The 23,065-nt window shown below is 40.9% G+C and overlaps 1 protein-coding gene and 4 pseudogenes across 5 annotated transcripts; 3 read left to right on the forward strand and 2 right to left on the reverse strand.

Moving 5' to 3' along the window:
• Nucleotides 1-656: 656 nt before the first annotated feature.
• LOC308230455 (scale keratin pseudogene) lies at nt 657-1,121 on the reverse strand (annotated as a pseudogene). Its single transcript has one exon. The product of its transcript is annotated as a scale keratin pseudogene (transcript).
• Nucleotides 1,122-5,145: 4,024 nt separating this feature from the next.
• Nucleotides 5,146-5,610, forward strand: LOC308230454 (scale keratin pseudogene; annotated as a pseudogene). Its single transcript has one exon. The product of its transcript is annotated as a scale keratin pseudogene (transcript).
• Nucleotides 5,611-7,671: 2,061 nt separating this feature from the next.
• LOC308230422 (scale keratin pseudogene) lies at nt 7,672-8,157 on the reverse strand (annotated as a pseudogene). The gene has a single exon. The product of its transcript is annotated as a scale keratin pseudogene (transcript).
• A 5,359-nt stretch (nt 8,158-13,516) lies between these two features.
• Nucleotides 13,517-13,966, forward strand: LOC308230423 (scale keratin pseudogene; annotated as a pseudogene). Its single transcript has one exon. The product of its transcript is annotated as a scale keratin pseudogene (transcript).
• A 6,874-nt stretch (nt 13,967-20,840) lies between these two features.
• On the forward strand, nt 20,841-21,230 carry LOC308230463 (scale keratin-like; the record flags this gene model as incomplete). The annotated part of the gene is made up of 1 exon (XM_080635189.1): nt 20,841-21,230. The coding sequence occupies one exon, from the start codon at nt 20,841-20,843 to the stop codon at nt 21,228-21,230; it is 390 nt and encodes a 129-aa protein (XP_080491315.1).
• Between the last annotated feature and the right edge of the window lie 1,835 nt (nt 21,231-23,065).

Consider the following 23,065-nt stretch of genomic DNA (forward strand, 5'->3'; position numbering starts at 1 on the left):
AAAAGAAAACTTGTGCAATCTACTGGATGTCTGACAACTGAAATGGTTAGTAGGGGAGACACTATTTTCAGCTGAGTAGCAATGAAAGACTGGGCAGAAAGGATTCTTAGGAGCAAGATCAAATGTGGCCAGAGCTTCCAGGGCTGCGGAGTGTCCCCAGAGGCAGCTCAGCCTAGCTCTACTGCCAGGACTGGGAGACTCCTGAGGCTTGGCTGGAAGGGTCCCATGCCACAGCAGGGCCAGGGAACCCTTCAGCCCAGGCTGGGCTGTGACAGAAAGGTGCAGAGGTAGGCTGTGGATGCAGACTTGTTTTATTGCAGTAGAGAAAGATACATAAGACAGAGGCAGGCATGTTGTCCCCCAGGCTTCAAGAGAAGTGTTCCTTCAGACTTCTCCCAGGAGGTGGCAGTTTCATGGAGAAGCAGGCATCCTCTAGGATGATGGTGCAGTTACACATTTAGCCACTGGCAGGGGCAAGGAAAAGGAGATGAAACAAAGGAGGAAATCAGAAGTGTAATTTATGGAGCTATTCTGACTCCACTGTTTGAAGTGGAAGTCTTCGATGCTCTGCCCCTTACTCAGGAGCTCAGTTGAGGATCGAAGCTATATCATGCATTTGCCGGTCATTCTTTGGTCAGGGGATATTTCAGTAGGATTTAGCAGGGGCCGCAGCTGCCACGGAGGTACCTGCCAAACCGGTAGGAGTAAGGGCTGCAAGAGCCAAACCCATAGGATCTACCATACAGTCCCCTGTAACCCAGAGAGCCCCCATAGCCATAGAGACCACCATAGCCCAGGGAGCCATAGCCCCCATAGCCATAGAGACCTCCATAGCCCAGGGAGCCATAACCCCCATATCCGTAGCCCCCATAGCCGAGGGAGCCATAGCCTCCCAGGCCTCCATAGCCCCCAACAAAGGGAGCTCCAGAGGATCCCACAACTGAATCCTGGGGGAAAGAGCTGAGGATGGGGCCGGGGAAGGTGACGACCACTGGAGGTGGCTGGATCACAGTGGTGGTATCAGGGCACTGACGGACACACGGCTCATTGCAGGTGTCAGCGAGGGGCTGGGGGCGAGCAACGCCGCAGGCAGAGCTGGAGACCAGGTCGTAGCAAGACATCTTGTAGGGATGGAGGTCAGTCTACAAAAGAGTTGATTTTACCAAGTACAAGAATTATTTACATACATTAAAGTGCTATAGAGTTCACCGCCTTTCCTCAGACAAGAGTGCTTTGAACTACACCAAGTAACTGATGTCTATTAGAAATTAAAATTGAAGTAGAACTGCAAAATTCTTTACTCAGATGTTCTGGTGACTCAGTAGATCAGCAAGAACTGGGACTCCAAGAGTGGAATGTGTTGTTATGCTGGATTTCATTACTCTAGCTGTTCCTTCTCACTGATCTCCTTTGTGCTGAGACTTGCCAGAAAAGGGATTATAAGTCATTGTCTACTCATTTTGCTCAGTAACTTGTTTGATGAGAACATTGCAATGGAATTACAAAGATTATTGTCCCTAGTTTCCACACATTGAATCAGGGCACTGAGATATTTACAACTAGCTTAACAACATAGTGTTTTGATTCTGAGTTCTGAACTCTCTTGAAAAACTTCTCACCCAAAACAAGTTCCCCCCCTTGACACAAAAATCCCTGTCAGCTCCTTAAACTCCTTCCATTACCCCTCTTAAACACATTTCTTAGAAAGCATTTCCAACAGCTCTCAGTTCCTCTGTGTGACACTCTGTCTTAGCCAGTGTCTGATCTCTGGTAATATCCATGCACAATTATCTTGAATTCATATAAAAGCACTTTAAGCGATCTGTAATAGAATAAACTGGAGATAATGGAAGTTCTGCTTCTCAGCTCAGCATTTCCCTTGTGAACCATGAAGATTTAAATTTTTTCAAGTCATTTACAGTTACCCATATAACCATACAGAGAAGAGGAATGTATATTGAACTAGTCCCATCATTTCTTCAGCTGTTGGAAGCGGCCCAATCATGAACTTAGTTTTCTGCTATATCAAAAAACTTCCAGGTTGCTTTGCAATTAAATGCTAACCCTGAAGACAGAGAAGAGCTGTTCGTAACACCTTTAATTGTTTTTGTAAGATTTATCTTTTCACCTAAAATTTTACCCACTAGTTCTTAATGGAAAAGACCATCCTAGATTAAACTGTAGAGCAAAGAACTATTCCAATACCTGGAAAGAGCAGATTCAAACTTACCCAGTTAGCTGAGAAGGAGCGAAGAGAAGAGCTTGGAATAACCCTGAGTGGAGAGAGCTTTTATACAGTTTAGACTGCCTGAGGGATGAGAAGCTGGTTTTGCGAATGTGGATCTAATTAGTTGACACGGCACATTTTTTGTATTGATAGCTCCACAAAGTGATGAAATTGTTGCGTTTTGTTTTTGTTTATGACTTGATTTCAATTATCATTAACATAACACACACATTTCATCACATACGGTTCTTTCATCTAAAAGAATGATGGGTGAAATTGATGCATCTTTCATCCTAAAACATGATTCATGAAATTAATATCAGTTTTCTATTCTCTTTGGAGCTGCACCATGTAGTAAGCTGCTTATACACGGATGTTCTTCTTTTGCTGTCTTATATGAAAATGGTGCTCAGCCATTTATCAGAAAAAACCTGTGGTGAGGTGTTTCTTTCAAAGTCCATTACATAAGAATTGATCTTAAAAATAAAACAGTCTATCATGTTTATGATTCTATGATCATTAAATCCTTAGAAAGATGGGCAATATTTTTTGTTTGCTTAAGATTATTTTGATTATTATTTTGATACAGTTCATATTGGAATCCATGCAGGATTCTCAGTACTCTCTGAATCAAATTGTGTTGTGAGCATTTCCAAACACACAGTGGCAGATGTCCAAAATGGCCTTAGGTTTTATCTGACCCTCAAATTACAGCATAAAGCTGAATTTAGTTCTGAATGGAGAGATATTTATATTTTTAATGCTCAGGATTGAAAGACAGAAATAATCAATGTGTACACTGAACTAATATCTTGGTCCTGGTCTGCAACTGACCTTGCAGCTAACCCCAACACTGGTGGCATCTTTCAGTAGAGAACAATTATGAGGTGGGAATCAGCTGGGAAAGGCAAATCCTGGCTTTTGCTGAGGTTTCTTTCTTTGTTTATGCCATTGTTGTAATACTGTATTATTATCATGGTTATCATAATCATCAACGTGGTTATCTTCAGACCACATATTATTTCTTAATTATGAGCTTTTCCAAATCTGGTGATACATATGGAAATTTCCTGAGCTGTAATACTGCAAAAAGTCATCTGAAAGTTTTATGAGAACATTCCAAAGGATTTTTCAAATACCACATGAACACCCATTACTAGCTTATACATACTGCGTCATAATAATATAAAAAATATATAAAGTAGGTGGATGCATACACCCCACTGTTGAGAGATAATCACATGAAAATAGGTAAGTTAAGGTCACTTGGGTCTTTCCATAGCCAGTTTATGGTTTATAATACTTTTTGGACCTTAATTTCTTTGACTTCAACAAAAAAGAAAGTAAATTTATTTTTAAAGGACACGTTTGTCTAGAAACAGAGATTCGCTGATGTTCCCTGAACTACTAAGGAAAGAAAACCCCAACCAAACAAAAAAAGAAACCCACAAAAAACCAACAAAAACCTCTAGCCAGCTAACACCAAACCAGAACAGGGTACAATGGAGCCTGTCTTCTTTGTGTCAGGGATACAGTCCCTTTCAGTAGCCATGTCTTGTTGCCTGATGTACTTGCTTCTCTTAGTCCTATGTTCCTAGGTATGTCTCTCTAACACATAACAGTAGGAGAAGAAAACACAGTAAAATATAAAGGAAGGAAAGCCAAGCTCAGTGAAACTTCTCAGAAAAAACCAGTTTCTATAGACTTGGGATTTCCAGCTGAAATATTTCTCTGTTCCCAAGGCTGAAAGTCAGCTATTAGAGAGCCATCCAAAAGCCATTAAAAGATATTCACGACTATTGTGTTCACCTTGTACTGAGTAGCTCAAGGTAGAAATGCTAAGCCTGTAGGAGAAATGTTCCCACCCTTGTTGTCTCCAGCCTTCATTTGAGATCCTAAAAGAAATTGCATTTTGTCTCCTTGTATACTGCTGATTACACTAAAAGACCTGTCACTGGTCAAAAGATATGACTGTCATCCTAATTATGCAGGAATCTTAAGTCAGCTTAAATCCTCCCTTAATGTTAAAGAGAGCAATGGAATAATAAAATGTAATTCCACATATAAAGACAGTAAATAATAGAGAGGTTTGTGGTGGAGTGTGCATGTCACGCTATGTGTGGGCTTGCAATGCCTGCAACGCACAAGCAATAAGCAAAAACAGTTTCAGCACTTTAAGGAACTACGTGTCCTACAATTTGTTGTTGGTACCTAATTATGAGCTCACACATAGGATGCTTGATGTCCTCCAGGCAATCACCAAAGCTGTATAAAAGCCCTCTGCATTGAGTCTTTCCATCCACTTCTCTCAACCTCGCTCACCTTCGTGAACTGGGTAAGTCAGATTTCTCTCAAACTTCTCTGAGTTTACCTTGCTATCTAGAACTCTTGGTTTTAACTTAGGACCAAGTCCTCTTCAGTTACTGCTAGGCTGCCAGTGGTCTGTAGATTGTTTGCTGCTGACGTAGTGTTTGGTTTCTCATTTGTTACTGGGTCCTGTAAAGAGAGGCTCCAGAATAAGCAGTTTTGAACCCCAAATCTGTAACTTTTTAGTGCTCCAAAGAGTTCCTTGACTATTTTAAAAGGTTAAGAATTGTTCGTGTACATGCTTGTATGTGGCTGCATTTAGCAGAGTTCTGCTGAGTTTATAACAGGAAAGATGAAACTTGCTAAATAGAACCCATCAAAATTATCTCATCTGGAAATACCAAATATACAATTAAAAAGTATGTGACATGAAGATGACAGTCAAAATTAGCCTCCAGATTACAGTGCTAGCAATAGCAAGAGAAATAGGTTTTCGTCCCAGATTTATGACTATTATGCTATTGGACTGCTTCATCATAATCTAACGTTTGATATTTTTTGATGTTAACATAAACAACTACGTTTTACAGACTGACCTCCATCCCTACAAGATGTCTTGCTACGACCTGGTCTCCAGCTCTGCCTGCGGCGTTGCTCGCCCCCAGCCCCTCGCTGACACCTGCAATGAGCCGTGTGTCCGTCAGTGCCCTGATACCACCACTGTGATCCAGCCACCTCCAGTGGTCGTCACCTTCCCCGGCCCCATCCTCAGCTCTTTCCCCCAGGATTCAGTTGTGGGATCCTCTGGAGCTCCCTTTGTTGGGGGCTATGGAGGCCTGGGAGGCTATGGCTCCCTCGGCTATGGGGGCTACGGATATGGGGGTTATGGCTCCCTGGGCTATGGAGGTCTCTATGGCTATGGGGGCTATGGCTCCCTGGGCTATGGTGGTCTCTATGGCTATGGGGGCTCTCTGGGTTACAGGGGACTGTATGGTAGATCCTATGGGTTTGGCTCTTGCAGCCCTTACTCCTACCGGTTTGGCAGGTACCTCCGTGGCAGCTGCGGCCCCTGCTAAATCCTACTGAAATGTCCCAGACAAGGTATAACTGACAAATGAGATGTGATGGCTTCAGAGCTAACAAGGTCTGAACCTCCAGTGCTCTGTTCCATGACCATGAGACATATCCCTTAGCCCCTTTTGCATTTCTTCTCTTAACCTCTACTTTCGGTTCCTGCCTTTTCTTCCATGATATTTCTATATTGCCTAGTGTGAACATGCAACAAAGTTGCTCAAAATGATTCCTGTTTTTTCATATCAACAGCTAAAACTCAGGAAAAAAACCCTAAAACCAATTATATGTGACTATATCCCCAACCAGAGAACAGTTTCATTCTTAGAGGCTCCAAAAATTTATTCCTTTTCTCACTGTCATTAAAAGTTCATTGTATCAAAGTTGCTGTGTTCTGGTGCTCTTTTCATGTGCTTTTGCAATTGTTATTTGTCTTAAGAGAAACCTAACCTGAGCAGCCTTCAGTAACAGTCCAAGATGAATGTACTGCTAAAAGAATGCGGGATTTCAAATGAACAAAAGCAGTGTGAAGCCCTCAACACAAAAGGAACTACTGTCCTGTCCTCGCCATTTTCCACATCAAGATTCCTGACATTTTTGAAGATTTTGGCTTCTTGGTTGTACATCCACTGTTTACAGATTCGCAGTGGTACAGAAATGAATCAACAGATTATGGATATTAAACTCTTTCATAAAAAAATTATATTTTAGTAAGGATTTCTTCCCGATCTGTCTTCAATCTCTTTGAACTTCAGGTTCTCACTCAAATACTTAAACTCTATCCTCAGTAATAGTCTGTGCTGAAAATTGAATTAGATTTTGTCGAATCCTTAAAGAAATTAAGTTTTCTGGGCCATACAATGGAACTTTAAGTCTGAATTGTGGGTACTGCTCTTTCTCTATAATCCTGAAATCTAAGGTGTCGGGTGTTTTTAGACAGAAAACCAGCTACTTCATACAGCTACCCCAAATGCTAATTCATCTATGCCAGCAAGAAGAGCTGGAAATGTAGAACACAATTACAGTGCCCAAAAAGCTTTAAAGAGAAGAAAGTCACAATCCTGCACACATATCCTTAACACTGTTGTGTTTCTTAATTTCTTCTGCATAAGAACTCCTCACAGCAAAAATCTCCTTTTCAGCAACTCTAACTTTCAGCCTCTCCCATGATATTCCTCATCTAAAAGGTCTATTGGACAACCTGTCCATCGCTGAAGAGCTCTTCTCCTTGTTGCAACTCCTTCAAAACCCTCTCTCAGCAGCTCCATGCTAACATCCTTCATTGCCCTAAACCCTTTTTGATGCAGGAGCATCCATCCCACCTGAAAGCCTCCTTATCTACCACCCTTTCTCTGTAATCTGCTTTGAATCATGTCTCAGCTGAGCCACCAGCTCTGCTCCTGTTATAATCAGTAATGACATTCAAGCAGTTCATTAAGGAATGGAGATCTAGTGTGGTTTCTTTCTAAATATAATGTTATTTTTGTAACTCAGGCCAGCTGCGGAGGGAGGATTCCTGCTCTGAAATGTATGCATTGAGTGCAGCAAAGGTTGACTCACTTCACTGATAGCTGGGACACTTCAGCTGTGTTTTTGAAGTCTGAGCTTCATCCTATGTAAGAATGTGAGTTTTCCCCGTTTACAAAGGGGAGAGTTGTATATTCATAGCAGAAGAAATTAAAACTAAAAGCTTTTTTGATGCAGAGTAGAATCATTTTAATGAGAAATAAGCATTCACAGAAAAGCATTGCAGAATATCAAGAATATGCATCAGAGTGCAGGCAATTTCTCCCAAAATTGTTCTTTGGTTGGATAGTGATGTGCCATTTTATAAGAATGGAAATTAATTGCTTTATCCCACCCATTATACACATAGATGGAAGAAAGATCAAAAAGACCATGAGTAGAGGGTAAAGAAATTAAGTATGTTGTGTTTGTTCCCAGCTTCAGTGCAAGGAGGTGGCAGAGATCAGGACTTCACAACATCTCCTTTGGGACCACTGCTGTGGATTGAGGTTGTATCTCTCAGTTGCCAGTTATTCACATCTGGGATATTCCTGTAGGATTTACCAGAAGCCACAGTTGCCACGGAGGTACCTGTTGTGCCAGTAGGAGTAAGGGCTGCAAGAGCCAAACCCGTAGGATCTCCCATAACCATACAGGCCCCTGTAACCCAGAGAGCCGCCATAGCCATAGAGACCACCATAGCCCAGGGAGCCATAGCCTCCATATCCGTACAGACCCCCATAGCCCAGGGAGCCATAGCCCCCATAGCCATAAAGGCCCCCATAGCCATAAAAACCCCCATAGCCACCGTAGCCTCCCAGGCCTCCATAGCCCCCAACAAAGGGAGCTCCAGAGGATCCCACAACTGAATCCTGGGGGAAAGAGCTGAGGATGGGGCCGGGGAAAGTGATGACCACTGGAGGTGGCTGGATCACAGTGGTGGTATCAGGGCACTGACGGACACACGGCTCATTGCAGGTGTCAGTGAGGGGCTGGGGGCGAGCAACGCCGCAGGCAGAGCTGGAGACCAGGTCGTAACAAGACATCTTGTAGGGATGGAGGTAAGCTGTGACACACAATACTGGTTAGACTAAGTAGAAGACAAAGAGTTCAAATATCAGCAGTTTACATTAAAATAACGAGCAAAGTACAGGATTTTGAGTAAATACGTCAATTTCCCACTTTGCAGTCATTATCCTTGATTCTCAAAAATTCTCTGAAAGATGTCTACAGATATGAAAACAGGTGGGAAATGTTATGTCTAACACTTGAAGTGTTCTTCTTCACAAATTTCCTGCAAAAAACTTTGATATAATTCTACACATTAAACTGAAATCTGAGAAGCAAAACCAGAGACAGCAAAGTGACCTTGTCCAAGGTTATTTGATGAGTCAGTACGAAAACTTGGATTTGGGTTCAGCAGGTTTACATGAGATGTAGTTTATATACAACTTAATTACAGTAGCTTCTTCTTCCCACTCATCCTAATTTTGCAGAGAGTTGTAGGAACAACAGATTACAGGACTGTGACTGCCTTGATTGCTAAGAAAGCCATTTGACAAGACAATAAAGGATACATGGTAACATTATTATCCCAATTTCCATTTATGAAGCCATTGTATGCATTTAATCTGGACAACTTCAATATAAATAGAGTTTTTAGTCCCCAGTGTCTTTCAAGAAACTCATTTCAAATTATTATTCCCGAGACAAACTAGGACTCTTTGGTAAACCCAAGAATTCAGCCTGTATTCTCCCCTCTAAAGTTATTTTCTCCAAGGGTGATTTTATTCTTCTCCACTCAGTATGTCCTATAAATCCTTAACAGTGTTTTGAGGAACAATATGAAAGCAAGAAAGAAAAAGACAGCTAGAAGATTTGATGCACCAGAACAACACACACAATGTTCTCAAAAGCATTGCTCATTCATCTCAGGTTGCATGAATGGCTGCAGTGGTGATGCCCTTATTAAATGCTGAACCTGATGTGCAAACTTTGGAATATGTTAAATGCATTGAAGTAAGAATCATAGATTTTCTCAAGTTAGAAGGAAAACATAAGGATCATCAAGTCCAACTCCCTGCTCCTTGCAAGACTACCTAAAACTAAGCCAGATGACTAAGAGCATCATCCAGTTTCTCCAAGTTCCAGTGTTTCTAACACTGAGAACTCCAGGAGTCCCCACGCACCAAATAGGTGTATCTGCCACCATAGAACCAGCATTAGAATCTCTGTCCCAAGGCAATGCAGATACACTCAACAGTATGGGTGGTGGGCATCAACTTTAGTTGAAACCAGCAGTAAAAAGATACCTGGATAGCAGTATAGAAGACTCAGACTTACCCAAGTCACCAAGAAGTCAAGGGAAGTGTTTGGAAGAGCTATGAGAGAGAAGAGCTTTTATATCAGAGCATCTGGGAGGCACAAGATCAACGGTGGCTGCCTGCCCCTATTTCAAACACGTGTAACCCATCAAGATGATGAAATTGCTGTTTTCATTATTGGCGTTTATGAGTCCTTTCAAATTTGTTTGTATAAGGATGTAAACATTACTTTATAGATAATTCTTTCATCTTGTGACAACTTCGGGAAAATGAATACCTGGCATTATTCCAGTTGCTTCCTTGAAGTTACAACAGAAATTATTAAGCCACCTCCTCTTGTATTAACACCTGGAGAGTGTCTCATGAGTTTATCAAAATTACAAACTATTGTTGTGGGCAGGATTTTTGTTTAAGTGCATATGATTCATATTACAACCTGCCAGGATGAAAGGTAAAGACTATCAATGTGACAGGAAGGTTCGGGGTGATTTAGCTTCCTCACCTACAATTGCAGGACACAGCAACATTGGAAGTCAGGGATATTTTCCAGCAGCATTTGACAGGGGCTAAAATGCGGACAATTCAGTTCAGAAGAGAAAGAGCAACTCCAGGAACCTGCTTCAGTCTCTAAATAGGTTTTATGTAGAAATTGAAAATTCACTTGAGCAAAAAAAAGAAAAGAAAGCCTTCATTTTGGCATGTTGGGAGCTCTTTTCACCAAGCTATGATCTGAATCAGTTTCTGCATCCATCAACCACTCAAGCAGTTCTATTCTTGAAAATGTGTAGAACTAACTTTGCAGAATTTCACACAGAAGATGGAGGGGAAGCCTTCATCTTCCTCAGGCTAGCTTTTGGTTTTTTAAGACATAAACAAGGAATGAGTTTCTGAAGTTAACTAAAGGCATAGGAGATCCCAAAGAGACCTTTTTTCAGGTATTGCTGGCTTGATGTTGCACGTACAAAGATGGGATTTGAGAATATTTAACAGATCTGAGGAAATCTGAGTTTTTTCTGTACCAATGGATCCTCTGGTGCGAAAAATGAAATGTGACAGAAGTGCTTTGATTCTCAGGAATTCATGGCCTCTTGTAATACACTGTTGTGGCTGCAAGCCGTAAGTCCAGAACAGGGCTGAACTGGCAGTTTCTTGGAAATAGGAAACAATTACAAACTTGGAATGCACCACAGAAAACAATGGCTGGTTCGTCCCTTCTTTACAGGTGTACTATTTTACTACTGCGGACTCTATGCCATAGATTATCTCTGAATTATGAGGTGGGTTTCTTAGCCTTTGAGGTGGTTAAAAGTTCTTTTGGACAATAATATTTTCAAGCTTCCAGGGAGCAAGTCTTTTCAAATGCCACAAACTAATGGTTTGAGAATACAATCTTACATTATACTGAAGGCATGTACCTGGATTTAGGTATCTAGCAATTATGGAATGACATCACATTAAAGTATGTAAGCCAAGTTATTTGTATTCTTGGTATAATCAGTTCATTGCTGAATACTGAGGATTTGGTCACCTTCCTTTTTTTAATATTCTAGATTTTAATAAAATATTAAGTTTTACATAAGATACAGCATTTCACAAGCTGTATCATCAGTGTATCTTTATCATTTTCAGTCACACAGACCACAGAAACAGAGGACTCAATTATTTCTTTAGATGTTGCAATTCTATCGATGATCAGCCTTTATTCATGTAAATGATTTTCTCTTTATTGTGGCATATATACAGATAGCTTTAACAAGTTGCCACCAGTCATGTTTTGTTAATTTTGTTCCTCAGCAGTATTCAATATTGCCTGATCTGAAGATGGACCTAACCCCAGGAATCCTGGATCCCTGAAGGCTTTGTATCAGGAGACAGAAAACTAGAAAATGTGGCAGTCAAACCCTTCACAAAGAAAGTACATTGCAATCTTGAGAACAGAAAGGTTAATTGCTAGTTTGACTCTAGACTCCAGCCTGGGTTGAAATACACCTAGAGATCTGTTTGACAAATCTTAGTAGTTTACAAGGATGTTCTATTCCTGCCTTTTGTTTAATATGGTCCAAAGGATTTGCCTGGTTTTGGGATAAGAACAAGGAGAGTAAGTAATCCACAGCTGAATGCACAACAAAGAAGGCAAGAGGTGTTTCCTCAAGTCCTTTGTTCATTAGATGAGGCCAGCATTGTGTTAGTGGCAAAAAACAAAACAACAGAAAACCATTTAAGCTCCACAGGATGTTTTCTATTACTTCCTTTGGGTGCAGTATTGATCTCACATTAAGTGCAAATGATCAAGATAAAAATGATGACCCCAAAGTTGTTCCAATGGAGCTCAATTTTATCTCCAGGTGTCTTACAGCCTGGATCTAATGGAAAAATCTGTGCACATCGGGTGATCATGCCACGCAATGGGTCTTGCCATTAATAATGGAGAAGCCAAGGAACAGCATTAGTATAATTCTTGTTGTAATGCTAAGGATGTGAATGGAATGATAACAGGAATGAATAGGACATGAAGCCACTTGAGATGAAAGAGGCTTCCATGACAAAATGCACCTATCACATTTCACGAGACTTAGAATAACAAATGAACAAGCAGTCAGCAAGATTTTGAGGACCTACGTGTAGTATGAGTTTGGGATTTGCCCCAGTTACGCACATGCTCAAATTGCACCCTGGCTGATCCCCATGGTCTAGAGAACGGTATAAAAGCTCTTCCAACTCAGGGCCCTTCATTCCACTTTGCTTGCTTTATTCACCTCCGTGAAAAGGGTAAGTATTACTCCATGTGCTTTCTTTCCTAGAATTCAAATATCTATTTTCTGCCAGTTTTAATTAAGGTTGAAATAATCAATAAGTATTCTAAGATTCTTAATAGTGTTGGATTATTTTGCCATGAATTAATTTTTCTTATTTGATATTGTTCATCAATCTATTTGGGTTTAAAATTGTAAAACTAGAGTATTCAAAAATTATTGTTTCCTGCTAATACAAATTTGAGCTGTCAAAGCAGCTTCCAAAACATCAGCAGAAGGCTCATTCAGTCACCAGGGAGTTGTTAAGGATTTTGCATGTTTGTTATATGTGTCTGTGTATATGTATGTGTTTGTTAAATGGACAAGCTTAACTAGAAAGAATAGAGAAGTATTGTCTAAAGAAGTATTCGAAAACTAGGAATTAAGTACTGGAAAACTAGGAGATGAAACTAGGAAATCCTAAGCTACCTTTTACATTGCCCTTGCTTTAAGCAGGGAGTTGGACTAGATGACCTCCAGAATTCTATTCTAATGTCTCATTGGTTCTAGTGGGGGAAAAAAAAATGGTTTCCATGGGTTTTCTTTAAATTGGATTAGATCCTATGGTAAAAATCTTTCTGAAAGCTCAGATCCCAAAATACTTATCTGCAGTAGGTCACCTGAGTGTGCAAGTTTCTCATCTGGGGAATCAGACAATCTTTTAACCCACCCTGTGACTCTCAAGCTGCTTTGCAAGCACTTCAGGGCAGAGAATGCCTTATTTAGTCCATCTTTAAGCAGATTCAGCATACTGGTAGCATGATATTAGCTATTGCTTCTGGAAGCATGTTTAAAGTCAATATACCAGAGTTGTTCTTCCAGCTACCCATTAATTTACCGCATGAGCTTTGCTGGTTGTCAGGTTACATTGCTTTGTTTTTGCTCGTATAAAACAAACATGAAACAACCTTTCAGACAGAGACACTTGTAAGAGTGGCTGCAAAGTTTAGTGGAAGTAATTTGCAAAGTAAAGCACTGGATTATATTTTTGCAGTGTTTAGCAGCAGGGTGGGACAAAGAACTACTTCTTCAAGAGAAGCAAGTATAAGAAATTAGGAATGAGACAGTAGAAGGGCTGACTGCTTAGAGTGAAATCTGGGCAATGCTGATTTGCAAGAGGGAGAGATGTTTCATGAAAATACTGAAGAGAAGGAAGGACAAGCAAGACCTGAAAGATAAAGCCATTATTCTAGTCCATGTGTCCAAATTTCAAACTCTTTTTTCCCATTAAACTTGTAGCCTTCTTCCACTTATCAGTGTCTGTCACAGCTTACCTCCATCCCTACAAGATGTCTTGTTACGACCTGGTCTCCAGCTCTGCCTGCGGCGTTGCTCGCCCCCAGCCCCTCGCTGACACCTGCAATGAGCCGTGTGTCCGTCAGTGCCCTGATACCACCACTGTGATCCAGCCACCTCCAGTGGTCGTCACCTTCCCCGGCCCCATCCTCAGCTCTTTCCCCCAGGATTCAGTTGTGGGATCCTCTGGAGCTCCCTTTGTTGGGGGCTATGGTGGCTATGGGGGTCTGTATGGATATGGGGGCTATGGCTCCCTGGGCTATGGAGGTCTCTATGGCTATGGGGGCTATGGCTCCCTGGGCTATGGTGGTCTCTATGGCTATGGGGGTCCTCTGGGTTATGGGGGTCTGTATGGCTATGGGAGATCCTACGGGTTTGGCTCTTGCAGCCCTTACTCCTACTGGCACAACAGATACCTCCGTGGCAACTGTGGCTTCTGGTAAACTCAACAGAAAAATCCACTGAATAGTGTGCAAAATGCAGATTCACCAGTGAGCAAAGGAATGGCAGCTCTCACAAAACCTGTTCAGTGCAATGTCTTCTGCATGCTCCACACCTCTCCTTTTTTCCTTTTGAATTCTTTCCTGATACCTTCATGGGTTCAATTGCTTGTTATCCTCAACTTGATCATACTTGTGCCTGAATTCAGTGAGACATTTAACAGCGTCTTTCAAAATGCATTTGCCTCTGACATCTTGGATATACATTCTTGATATTGCAATATACTTTTGTTCTTTTCATTCTCATTAAAATTCTGTTGCATCATTTAAAATAAGTGTGTTGTGGTTTTGCATTCTCATCCATTCTGAACTCGCCAGCTTTTCTGGATAAAGCTGCCTGTTGTACATAGGGCTGCAATAATATTGTGCAAACCCTGCCCTCATAGTGAAAGTCTCCATGAGGAGCCCTTGCTAGGCTTGTTTCACTACTGAATTGCAACAACATGGTCGCAACATGCTGGCCATGGATGAACAGCAACCTTCTTGCACATTACTTTATTAGACTCCCCATTTATGAGTTTGTGAGAGAGTTCTTTGAACTACAGGAGACTGTTCACACTCTAAAAATTCAGGCCCGGTTTATTCCACTGCAGACTTTTAATCTAATGTCATACAAATAATTTCACAACCACAGCTCTTAATGGAAGATTGGTGAATGCTATAAAATGAACTTCATATTCTGTGTTTCTCTGGCATAGGCCAGCTTATACCTGTGCTATTAAATTGTCTCACACTCCAAAATGCTGGCTGTGTGCAAATGACACTTCTTCAAAACCACAATAAGGACCATGTGCATAATAATTTTTGATTAAGTTCATACGTTTGGGACTTCTTTGGTTCCATTTATGTTATGTATACATTAAAAACAAATAAATTTTTGTGAATATTATATAGGTAGCCTAAAACTGAACAAAATTACTGCTCTGTACATGGCATATCTTTTTAGGTTATCAGTAAGGCATGTAACCATCTCCTTACTCAAGCAGATGCTTATCTTGCAAGATAGGTTTCTTCAAGTGGTTCTGCTGCCAGAAGATCTTAGGCTACATATTTTACTACAGTAAGATGCATGGCCAAGCGTAATGTAACAGTGTGCAAAGAAATTGCAACCAGAACCTGAAAGCAGAATATGAAGAAAAAAAACCAAGTGCTGCTGCTCATGTCCAGCTCCACTCTCTATAAATGGACAGTGCATACCACACAATTCTCAGCATTCATTACCTAAGAAGTCAGCTATAAATCTGCCTTCTATTTGTTTTTATTTAGTAGTCTCAGGTAAATTGAATAGCTCTACCTGCAAGACCAATACCTTCCACAGTGGTATCCAGTTTTAAAACAACAGCCAGAAGGGATATTCTACTTGCTGCCAGGACCTTAAAACCTGCAAGACAATCCCTTGTGGTAAAGATGACCATAACAAAAGCTCCTGTAACAAAAGGAGCCCTTAAAGTATAGGTGCTAACAGAGATTCTGTCCTGAAGGAAGAAACTAAGCATCTGGGCTGGTAATGTGATGACAGTGGATGGTGGCTGAGCCACTGCCCTCAGGTCAGGGCAATCAGTTCCTTGGAGCTCTTGACACTGGTACTGGACATGAATTGGTGAACTGGAAACATGACTAAATGTAAGTGTAACACAGTACAGATTCCTCTGGAACAGGAAGAAAAGCCTATATCTCCTGGAAATGGGAAAGGTACAGCAGTCTGGATCCTCTGCAACACTAATTTAATTCCAGATCCACCCCACCTAATTGTAACTACTCTCTCCTTACCCTCCCCCCATGATCTACTTGTTGCTGTGGACGTAATTCCTCAAATTGGTATAAGCTCTATAAAAAAATTCTTTGTCAGTGATGGTTAATTGTTTAGTGGAAACACAGGAATATAGAAGGTCACATGCTTCCTATGACAAATGGTTGTTTTTATCCTGTACCTTGTCTGTGATAAAAGGCAGTTCCACATGGTCTGAAGTTTAGTGCATTGTTGAATGAATTGTCCAAAGCCTAACCTGATTCCTAACACCCCAGATGGCCTTTTTGCTGTAAGTAGGCAGCTTTACTTACATTTCTTTCAAGATTTGGCTTTCTTCCATACAAACAAATTTGAAACAGCAGCTGAAAGACCAAGTAATTAAATATCAAGAGGACACATGCTCTGTTAAACACGTTTGCAGCTGAGACCTTTATGGTGCAGGAGTACAGAGCAGAACTACAGTCAGGGTTTTGGTATCTGTTTAACAGCTTATAGCTCAGATTTGAGCTAGTAGAGATCTTAGCCCTTAAAATCTGAATATAATATTGCTTCCTCATAAATGACAAAAGAGAACCAAACTCAATCTACAGAAAAAGAACAATCTGATATCTAGCAAACAGCTGGCTCTGGGAAGAAGAAGGCAATAGAAATAAATGCAAGGCAGTTTTTAAGAGGGACTTTTCATGCATTTCCTTAAACTGTCTGGAAAACCTGAGGCTCCCATTAACCCCAGCCCACATTTATCACAGGTGGTTCACCTCACGGTGATGTAACAGTTTTGCTCAATATTTATGTGTATTAGTTGATTCAAATTCTCATGATGCGTAAAACGCAAATTACAAAACAAATATTCTTTCATCTTAGCACTTAATTGGCAAGATTCATTCCTGGTAATGGTCCATTAAATACATTAGAATGACAGGAGGAATTATGCTGGCTTTGTTTTTTTACCTCTTCTTCTATTGGTTGACATAATGATGGTGGCTCAAATGTTAATCATAATTGCCATCTGCTTTAATATGCAGGTTTTCTCTCTTTCTTCATTACCTATGCTAGACAAAGTATAATTGATACAATCCATGGTGTTTTTTCTGCAAAATTAGCAATACTTATCTGAAGTTGGAATTCGGATTTGGACAGGACCAGCATGCACTTTTCAGAGGAAAAATCAAAACACAGTTTGCAAAGTACTTTTTAAAATCACCCAGTTTGTATCCCAGACAATCTAGTTGTTCAGTTTCTTCATATTTGGTCAACAAAGGTAAAGAGTTTCTTTGCCAGATTACAGGCAACTTGTTAAATATATCGTTTTAGGAAGCTGAGCATGTGTTTAAAACACAGAAGAGTGGTAGAGCACTTGTAGTTAGACTAGGAAAACCCTAGGAAAAGCTCTCAAAACATGAGAACACAGGCAAGTGTTGCAGATCTTTGTTCCACAAATAGTGAAGGTGCTGTGAATTAATCCAACATCAGCCCTGAAGGAGCTTCTACACGAACAAATAAATGAAAACCTGAACTATGAAAGAAAATCAGCTGAAAACCTAAGGTTAGAAATCATGATCTGGCAAAGAGAACAGGAAGAGTATGCTTGACCAGTACAATTTAATAAACGTATTTCAAAAGGCTGGGCTGTTTAAATCCAACCACATAGTTATATTACAATAATGATACACCACTTCATGCGTAAACTACTAAGGAGGATTTGGTAAGTGCTTAAAAACACACACAAAAAGAATTTGAGCACCTTTTGTGAAGATCATTGTTCTTGTAATCCCTTGGGGCCATCTCAAAGTCTCATAACTTATGTATAACTTCTGGCAGAAATATTGCAGTGCTTAATTAGCAAACAACCCACCTATAAGAAAATGAGGATTATGGAGGTTGGGACAGGCCTTTTTTATTACATTTATTATATTGAGAGTATTGGAATATGGGTGGGACACATATCATCAAACCTTCCCTGTTTAAAAGCTGGGTGTTTCAGCTGAGCTTGTTTTCTGTCTCCGTAGTCAATGAAAACAGAATTGGTATGTTTTGAGAGTGATACTGATTCTGCTAAAGTCAGCATCCAAGATGGGATGAATTGTCTTGTAGAAATTCTTGTCCCTCCCTACTAAGTATTGGGGAAGACTAAGTAATTTCAAGCGACAAGTCACTGGGTAGTGAAAATCGGGCAGTGCAACAATATGCACTTAGTAGGTAATGCCCTGCTAGTCAGGAAAGAAAAATGAGAAAAATAACAAATCCATTGTTGGATTCCTCATATCATTCCATTGCTTTTCCTGACACCCAGTAAGTTTGGGATGGAAGAACTAAAAACTTCTCTGTGTTACCTCTCTCTACAACTACCTTAAAGGAGGTTGTGGTTAGGTGGGGGTCTGTCTTTTCTCCCAAGTAACAAACCATAGGACAAAAGGAAATGACCTCAAGCTGCACCAGGGGAGGTTTAGGCTGGAGATTAGAAACAATTCCATCATAGAAAGGGTGCTCAGGCATTGGAATAGGCTGCCCAGGGCAGTGGTGGAATCACCCTCCCTGGAAGTGTTCACAAACCCTGTAGATGAGGCCCTCAGTGATATGGTTTAGTGGTAGCCTTGGCAGTGCTGTGGGACAGTTGGCCTTGATCTTAAAAGTCTTTTCTAACCTAGTTGATTCTACGATTTTTTGATTCTTTGAATTCCTTTGTAGGATGAGGGATTAGATATAAGGGCCAAACTACACTCCATCATATGAACAAAGAGAAAGAGAATATATAGACTAAATGAACGCAGTGCTGGACAGAAATGTGTAATCTCACAAAGAAACTGAGACATTTGCTCCTGCTTCACCATTCTCTTGTGTTCTGTCCTCTTTCAGAGCTGTGCAACCAATACAGAGAAGCTAGTAATTAATCTGTTCGCATTTACATCCATTCTACATTGCTGAACCTGTGAGATAATCTGTGTGTGCCTTTAAGAATCCAGGTGTAAAATAAGGAAAACCACCCCCATCAGAGGGAACTTCAGCTTTTGGTTTAAACATTGTTTCATGTACTAAAAGATGCTGTTTTCTGCTGGTCTTGCCAAGCAGCAAGGAAAAGCCAGAATTTCTAAATCACAGACCATAGGACAATGTCTGTGATTATCACAGGTACAAGACCTCTCTCAAGTTTTGTGGCTGTGGGTGGGAAAAGGATCAAAAGGTGTCTTCGACCTCACTGAACATTTCATTGCAAAATGTGTGAGTAGATTACAGCCTAGATCTGAAGCACTTAAATACAAACATGTATATGACAGCAGGTTATAGCTCTGATTAAAATCATTACAGGAAGGTAATGAAGGAAGTGCCAAGTAAATAAAACCAGTTTAATTCTTCCTGCAATGCCAGTGAGCAGGGTGGAATGATACCAGCAATGAAGCTGGTCAATTAGGCTTCAAGATGAAAGAGAACTGGGAGCTGGAATGTGCATATCATGCTATTCAGAGATTTAGGGTGATTTTGCAAACAGCAAGCAAAAACAGTTTCGTCACTTTCGAAAGTTATATGTGCTTCAAATTTGGGCTGGTTGGTGACTATGACTTCATGGGTACAGTGTGCCTCAGCCCCACAGGCAATGTGAAGCAGCATATAAAAAGAGCAGGGACTCAGACCTATTCCATCTCACTCTCCTCCGTACTTTACATCAGGTAAGTCTGATGTGATTTCATTTCTTTCTAAATGCCAGAATGCCTTTTCTGGAGCTTAGATTACTTTTCACTACTATTACATTAGAGCTTTTAGGACTATTTTTGATTCTCTTTTTCTCTCTCTCTTGGGTTGGTTTGGTTTTGGGTTTTGTTTGTTTTTTTGCTTGTCTGGGTTTTTTTTTTTTGCCAAATTGTGTTACTAGCGGCTTTAGGAGTCAATTCTAGGGTTTGAAGCATTTATTTCAGTGTAATTCATATTTGGGCATTCTTGTACTCTCAGCACATTTAAAATGTAGGATGGCATGACCTTTAAAATGCAGAATTCTCCTATACCGTTCCAGTTAATGACTGCATCAGAAAGAGCATATCCTAAACTGTGCAATAACCCAGCTGAAGAAGCAGCGTTATCTAAATGGGAATTAAACTATAAAATAATCCTGGCTTGTATTTATTTTTTATAGACAGGTGTCCATAAATCCCGCTTATTTTAAACCCTTATTATTTTCACCAGAGACAATACTAAAGGAAGGAGACTGGTGGTCTGATTCAGTGAACAAAGTAGTATTTCCTCTTCTTTACTTGAAAAAGTGCTAAATCACAACCTTTTGTGATCAGATACTTAGCTGAAATCGTAGTTTGCAAACTGTATTTTTATCTGATGAAGGAAATAATCTTCTTACATTGTACCAACCTGTTTCACACTCTCTATGAAATTACACAGCTATGCCAAGAAATATTTGGACAGAAATAATTTATAGGGTATATTTACTTATTTAATCAAGCCTATCTATCCTAAGGCTCAAATGCCATGGGGTTTTTGCTGGAGGGATCGTAAATATTAAGAGAACTGAGAACTAAAAGAGAACTGCAAAGTATATTACCTCAAAGAGCTTGATAAGAAACAGGGACCTTGAAAGGAGAAGGAAATGTATGGTTAAAGCAGTGTTGGGTTTTTAACTCCACCCCATCTCTCCCAAGATAAAACCTGCTTCTGTCCCATTCAGTGCAAAGAGGAGCTCTGTTGTAGCTCCTGCAGCTCCTGGCTTTCAACCCACATTCACCAGGGAGAAGTGGTGGTGTTTTAGTAAAAACTGTGCTGCCAACATTCTTTTCCTCTGGGAGGAAGCATCAATTAAGAGAAGAAAAGAAGCAGCAGTTTCAGAAGGCTTGGCAGATCTGACAAGTGCTGGGATTACTGGATGGAGAAGATATAAGAGTGAAGTTGATAGACTGGGAAGCTTGTGAACAGGCATCAGTTTTTCCCATGTGTCTGGTGATCATTTTGTCTGCTCATCAACAACCCAGCACCAAACCTTGACCTGTTATTCCAGCAGATCTTGTGCTTTGCTTTGACTCAGTTCTGTGTTCTGTGTTTCAGGATCGCCTTCATTCCTGCAAAGAAATGTCTTGCTACGATTTATGCCCCACCAGCAGCAACATCGCCTGCCCCCAGCCCATCGCTAACAGCTGCAATGAGCCCTGTGTCCGCCAGTGCCCTGACTCCACTGCTGTGATCCAGCCACCCCCTGTTGTCGTCACCTTCCCTGGCCCCATCCTCAGCTCCTTCCCCCAGCAAGCCGTGGTGGGCTCCTCCGGAGCACCCGCCTTCGGGGGCAACCTGGGGCTGGGAGGCCTCTACGGTGCTGGAAGCGTTATTGGGGGCTCTCTTGGATATGGAGCCCAGTATGGATATGGGAGTTCGGCCCTCTCCACGCTCAGCAGTGGGTTCTGCAGCCCATTCTCCTCCCGCCGGTACAGCCGCTTCCTCCGCAACAGCTGTGGGCCCTGCTAAAGGCAGCAGAAAGGTCTCAGAAGAGAGACATGAAGACCCAAATGCAGAGCAATGAGGATGGGGGTTCAGCATTTCTGCAGCCCTGCAGTGGAGCTACTGCCACTTTGCATTTCTGATCTTTCTTCTACATTTTGTTCAACTTTCCATTTCTAGTTTTTTGTTTGCTATTGTTGCCTGTTCAGCTTTCCCTTTTTTTTTTTTTAACAATCATGGGGCAGCCTATTCCGTATGGACATCTCTCACAGTGATGAGTATCTTCGTCAGTAACTGCGCAACAGATCGAAGAAAGCCAGCTGAGAAAAGCAATATCTCTGAACAGGACATTTGTTGACCATTCTCTGAAATAGTCTGGAAACAGATTTTTCATATTCTGTGGTATCTTGCTTTGCAAATCTAGGTGTTTCTTGCTCATTAAAATTGTGTTGCATCACATGGCAGCCTTCTGGTTTCCTTTTCTCCATTTATCTGCAGCCTGCCCTAGGTAACATCTTCCCCTGGGCAGGACCAAGCTGCTAACTGAGCAGTTTTACTGCAGAACATTCTAGCACAGACTGAATTTATACAGTATCACAAATGTTTCCATAGTGACACACCTGAGCAGGATCTTTCCATCTTTTGCAGATGTGAAAAGTTTAAAATAACGAAGTATCTTAACTCCTTTAATGTCATTTAAACATTATTTCAGTGGGGTCTTCCCATGAGCATCCAGAGAATTGGATGATGGTGAGACACTGGCAGTGGTTGCCCAGAGAATCTGTGGCTGCTTCATCCCTGGCAGTGTTTAAGGCCAGGTTGAAGCAACCTGGCCTAGCGGCAGGAGGTTGGAACTGAGTGAGTTTTAATTTTAAGGTCCTTTCCAACCCAAACCGTTTTGTGACTCTATGATTCTATGCTAATTGTGGGTTTCCATGTTCAGCTCAGCTTAACCAAATGCCACCAAGGTGGTGCCCAGCAAAGCACTTTCCAAATGTAAATTTGCACCTATAAATTCACAGACACAATGCTTAATCTACAGCAGTGACACTGCTCAGTGTTCCAGACATCCCAAGCAGTGTTTTCACCCCAGTAAAAAAGAGGAATAACCCTGTTCCCTGTAAGAAATAACTGTAGTACATTAAATGTCAGGGGCAGCAGAGGCTCAGTGCTTTAAGCTTCTGGTAATACAGCCAATTCACATTGTAATGAAGCTGCAAATGAGGCGTTGAGTGCTGTGTAAACAAAGAGCAAAGGTAGTCACAGCCCTCAAGTGTTTTCAGAGTAAATAGACAAACAAAATGTAAGCATCCTTAGCATCTTTCATACAGAGGTTAAAGTCTGTGTTTTCTATATTAATAAAAACATTAGTAAATATTTTCCCCAGTTGACAAAGAAATCACTTGGCAAAGCCCAGAACTGAATTCCTCTCTCCAGTGTCCCCATCTAACAGTTGTACGGTCTCTGTTTCCAGTTTTCTATTCCACTGGTTAGCTTCAGGTTTGCTTTTCATTCTTATTCAAGTTTTCAAGGAGTTCTGCTTATTTTAGCTGAAAAATGGTGCATGGCATGGCCAGTAAATTACAGGCCACATGACCTTTAAGAGATCATAGAATCATGAAATCAAGGAACAGTTTGGACTGGAAAGGACCTTTATAGATCACCTAGTCCAACTCCTTTGCCATGAACAGGGATACTTTTTCACTAGATCAGGTTGCTCAAAGCCCCATCTAAACTGGCCTTGAACACTTCCAAGAAACACTGACCTGAAGATTCAAGACATGGGGTTTATATAATTTGTTTTCTAAGTAAAAGGGGCGAATAAGCTGGGGGAAAAAAAAAAAAAAAAATTTCTTTAAGTT

This window comes from Psittacula echo (genome assembly GCF_963264785.1).
Source record: "Psittacula echo genome assembly, chromosome: 26".
In the NCBI taxonomy this organism is placed as follows: Eukaryota; Metazoa; Chordata; class Aves; order Psittaciformes; family Psittacidae; genus Psittacula; species Psittacula echo.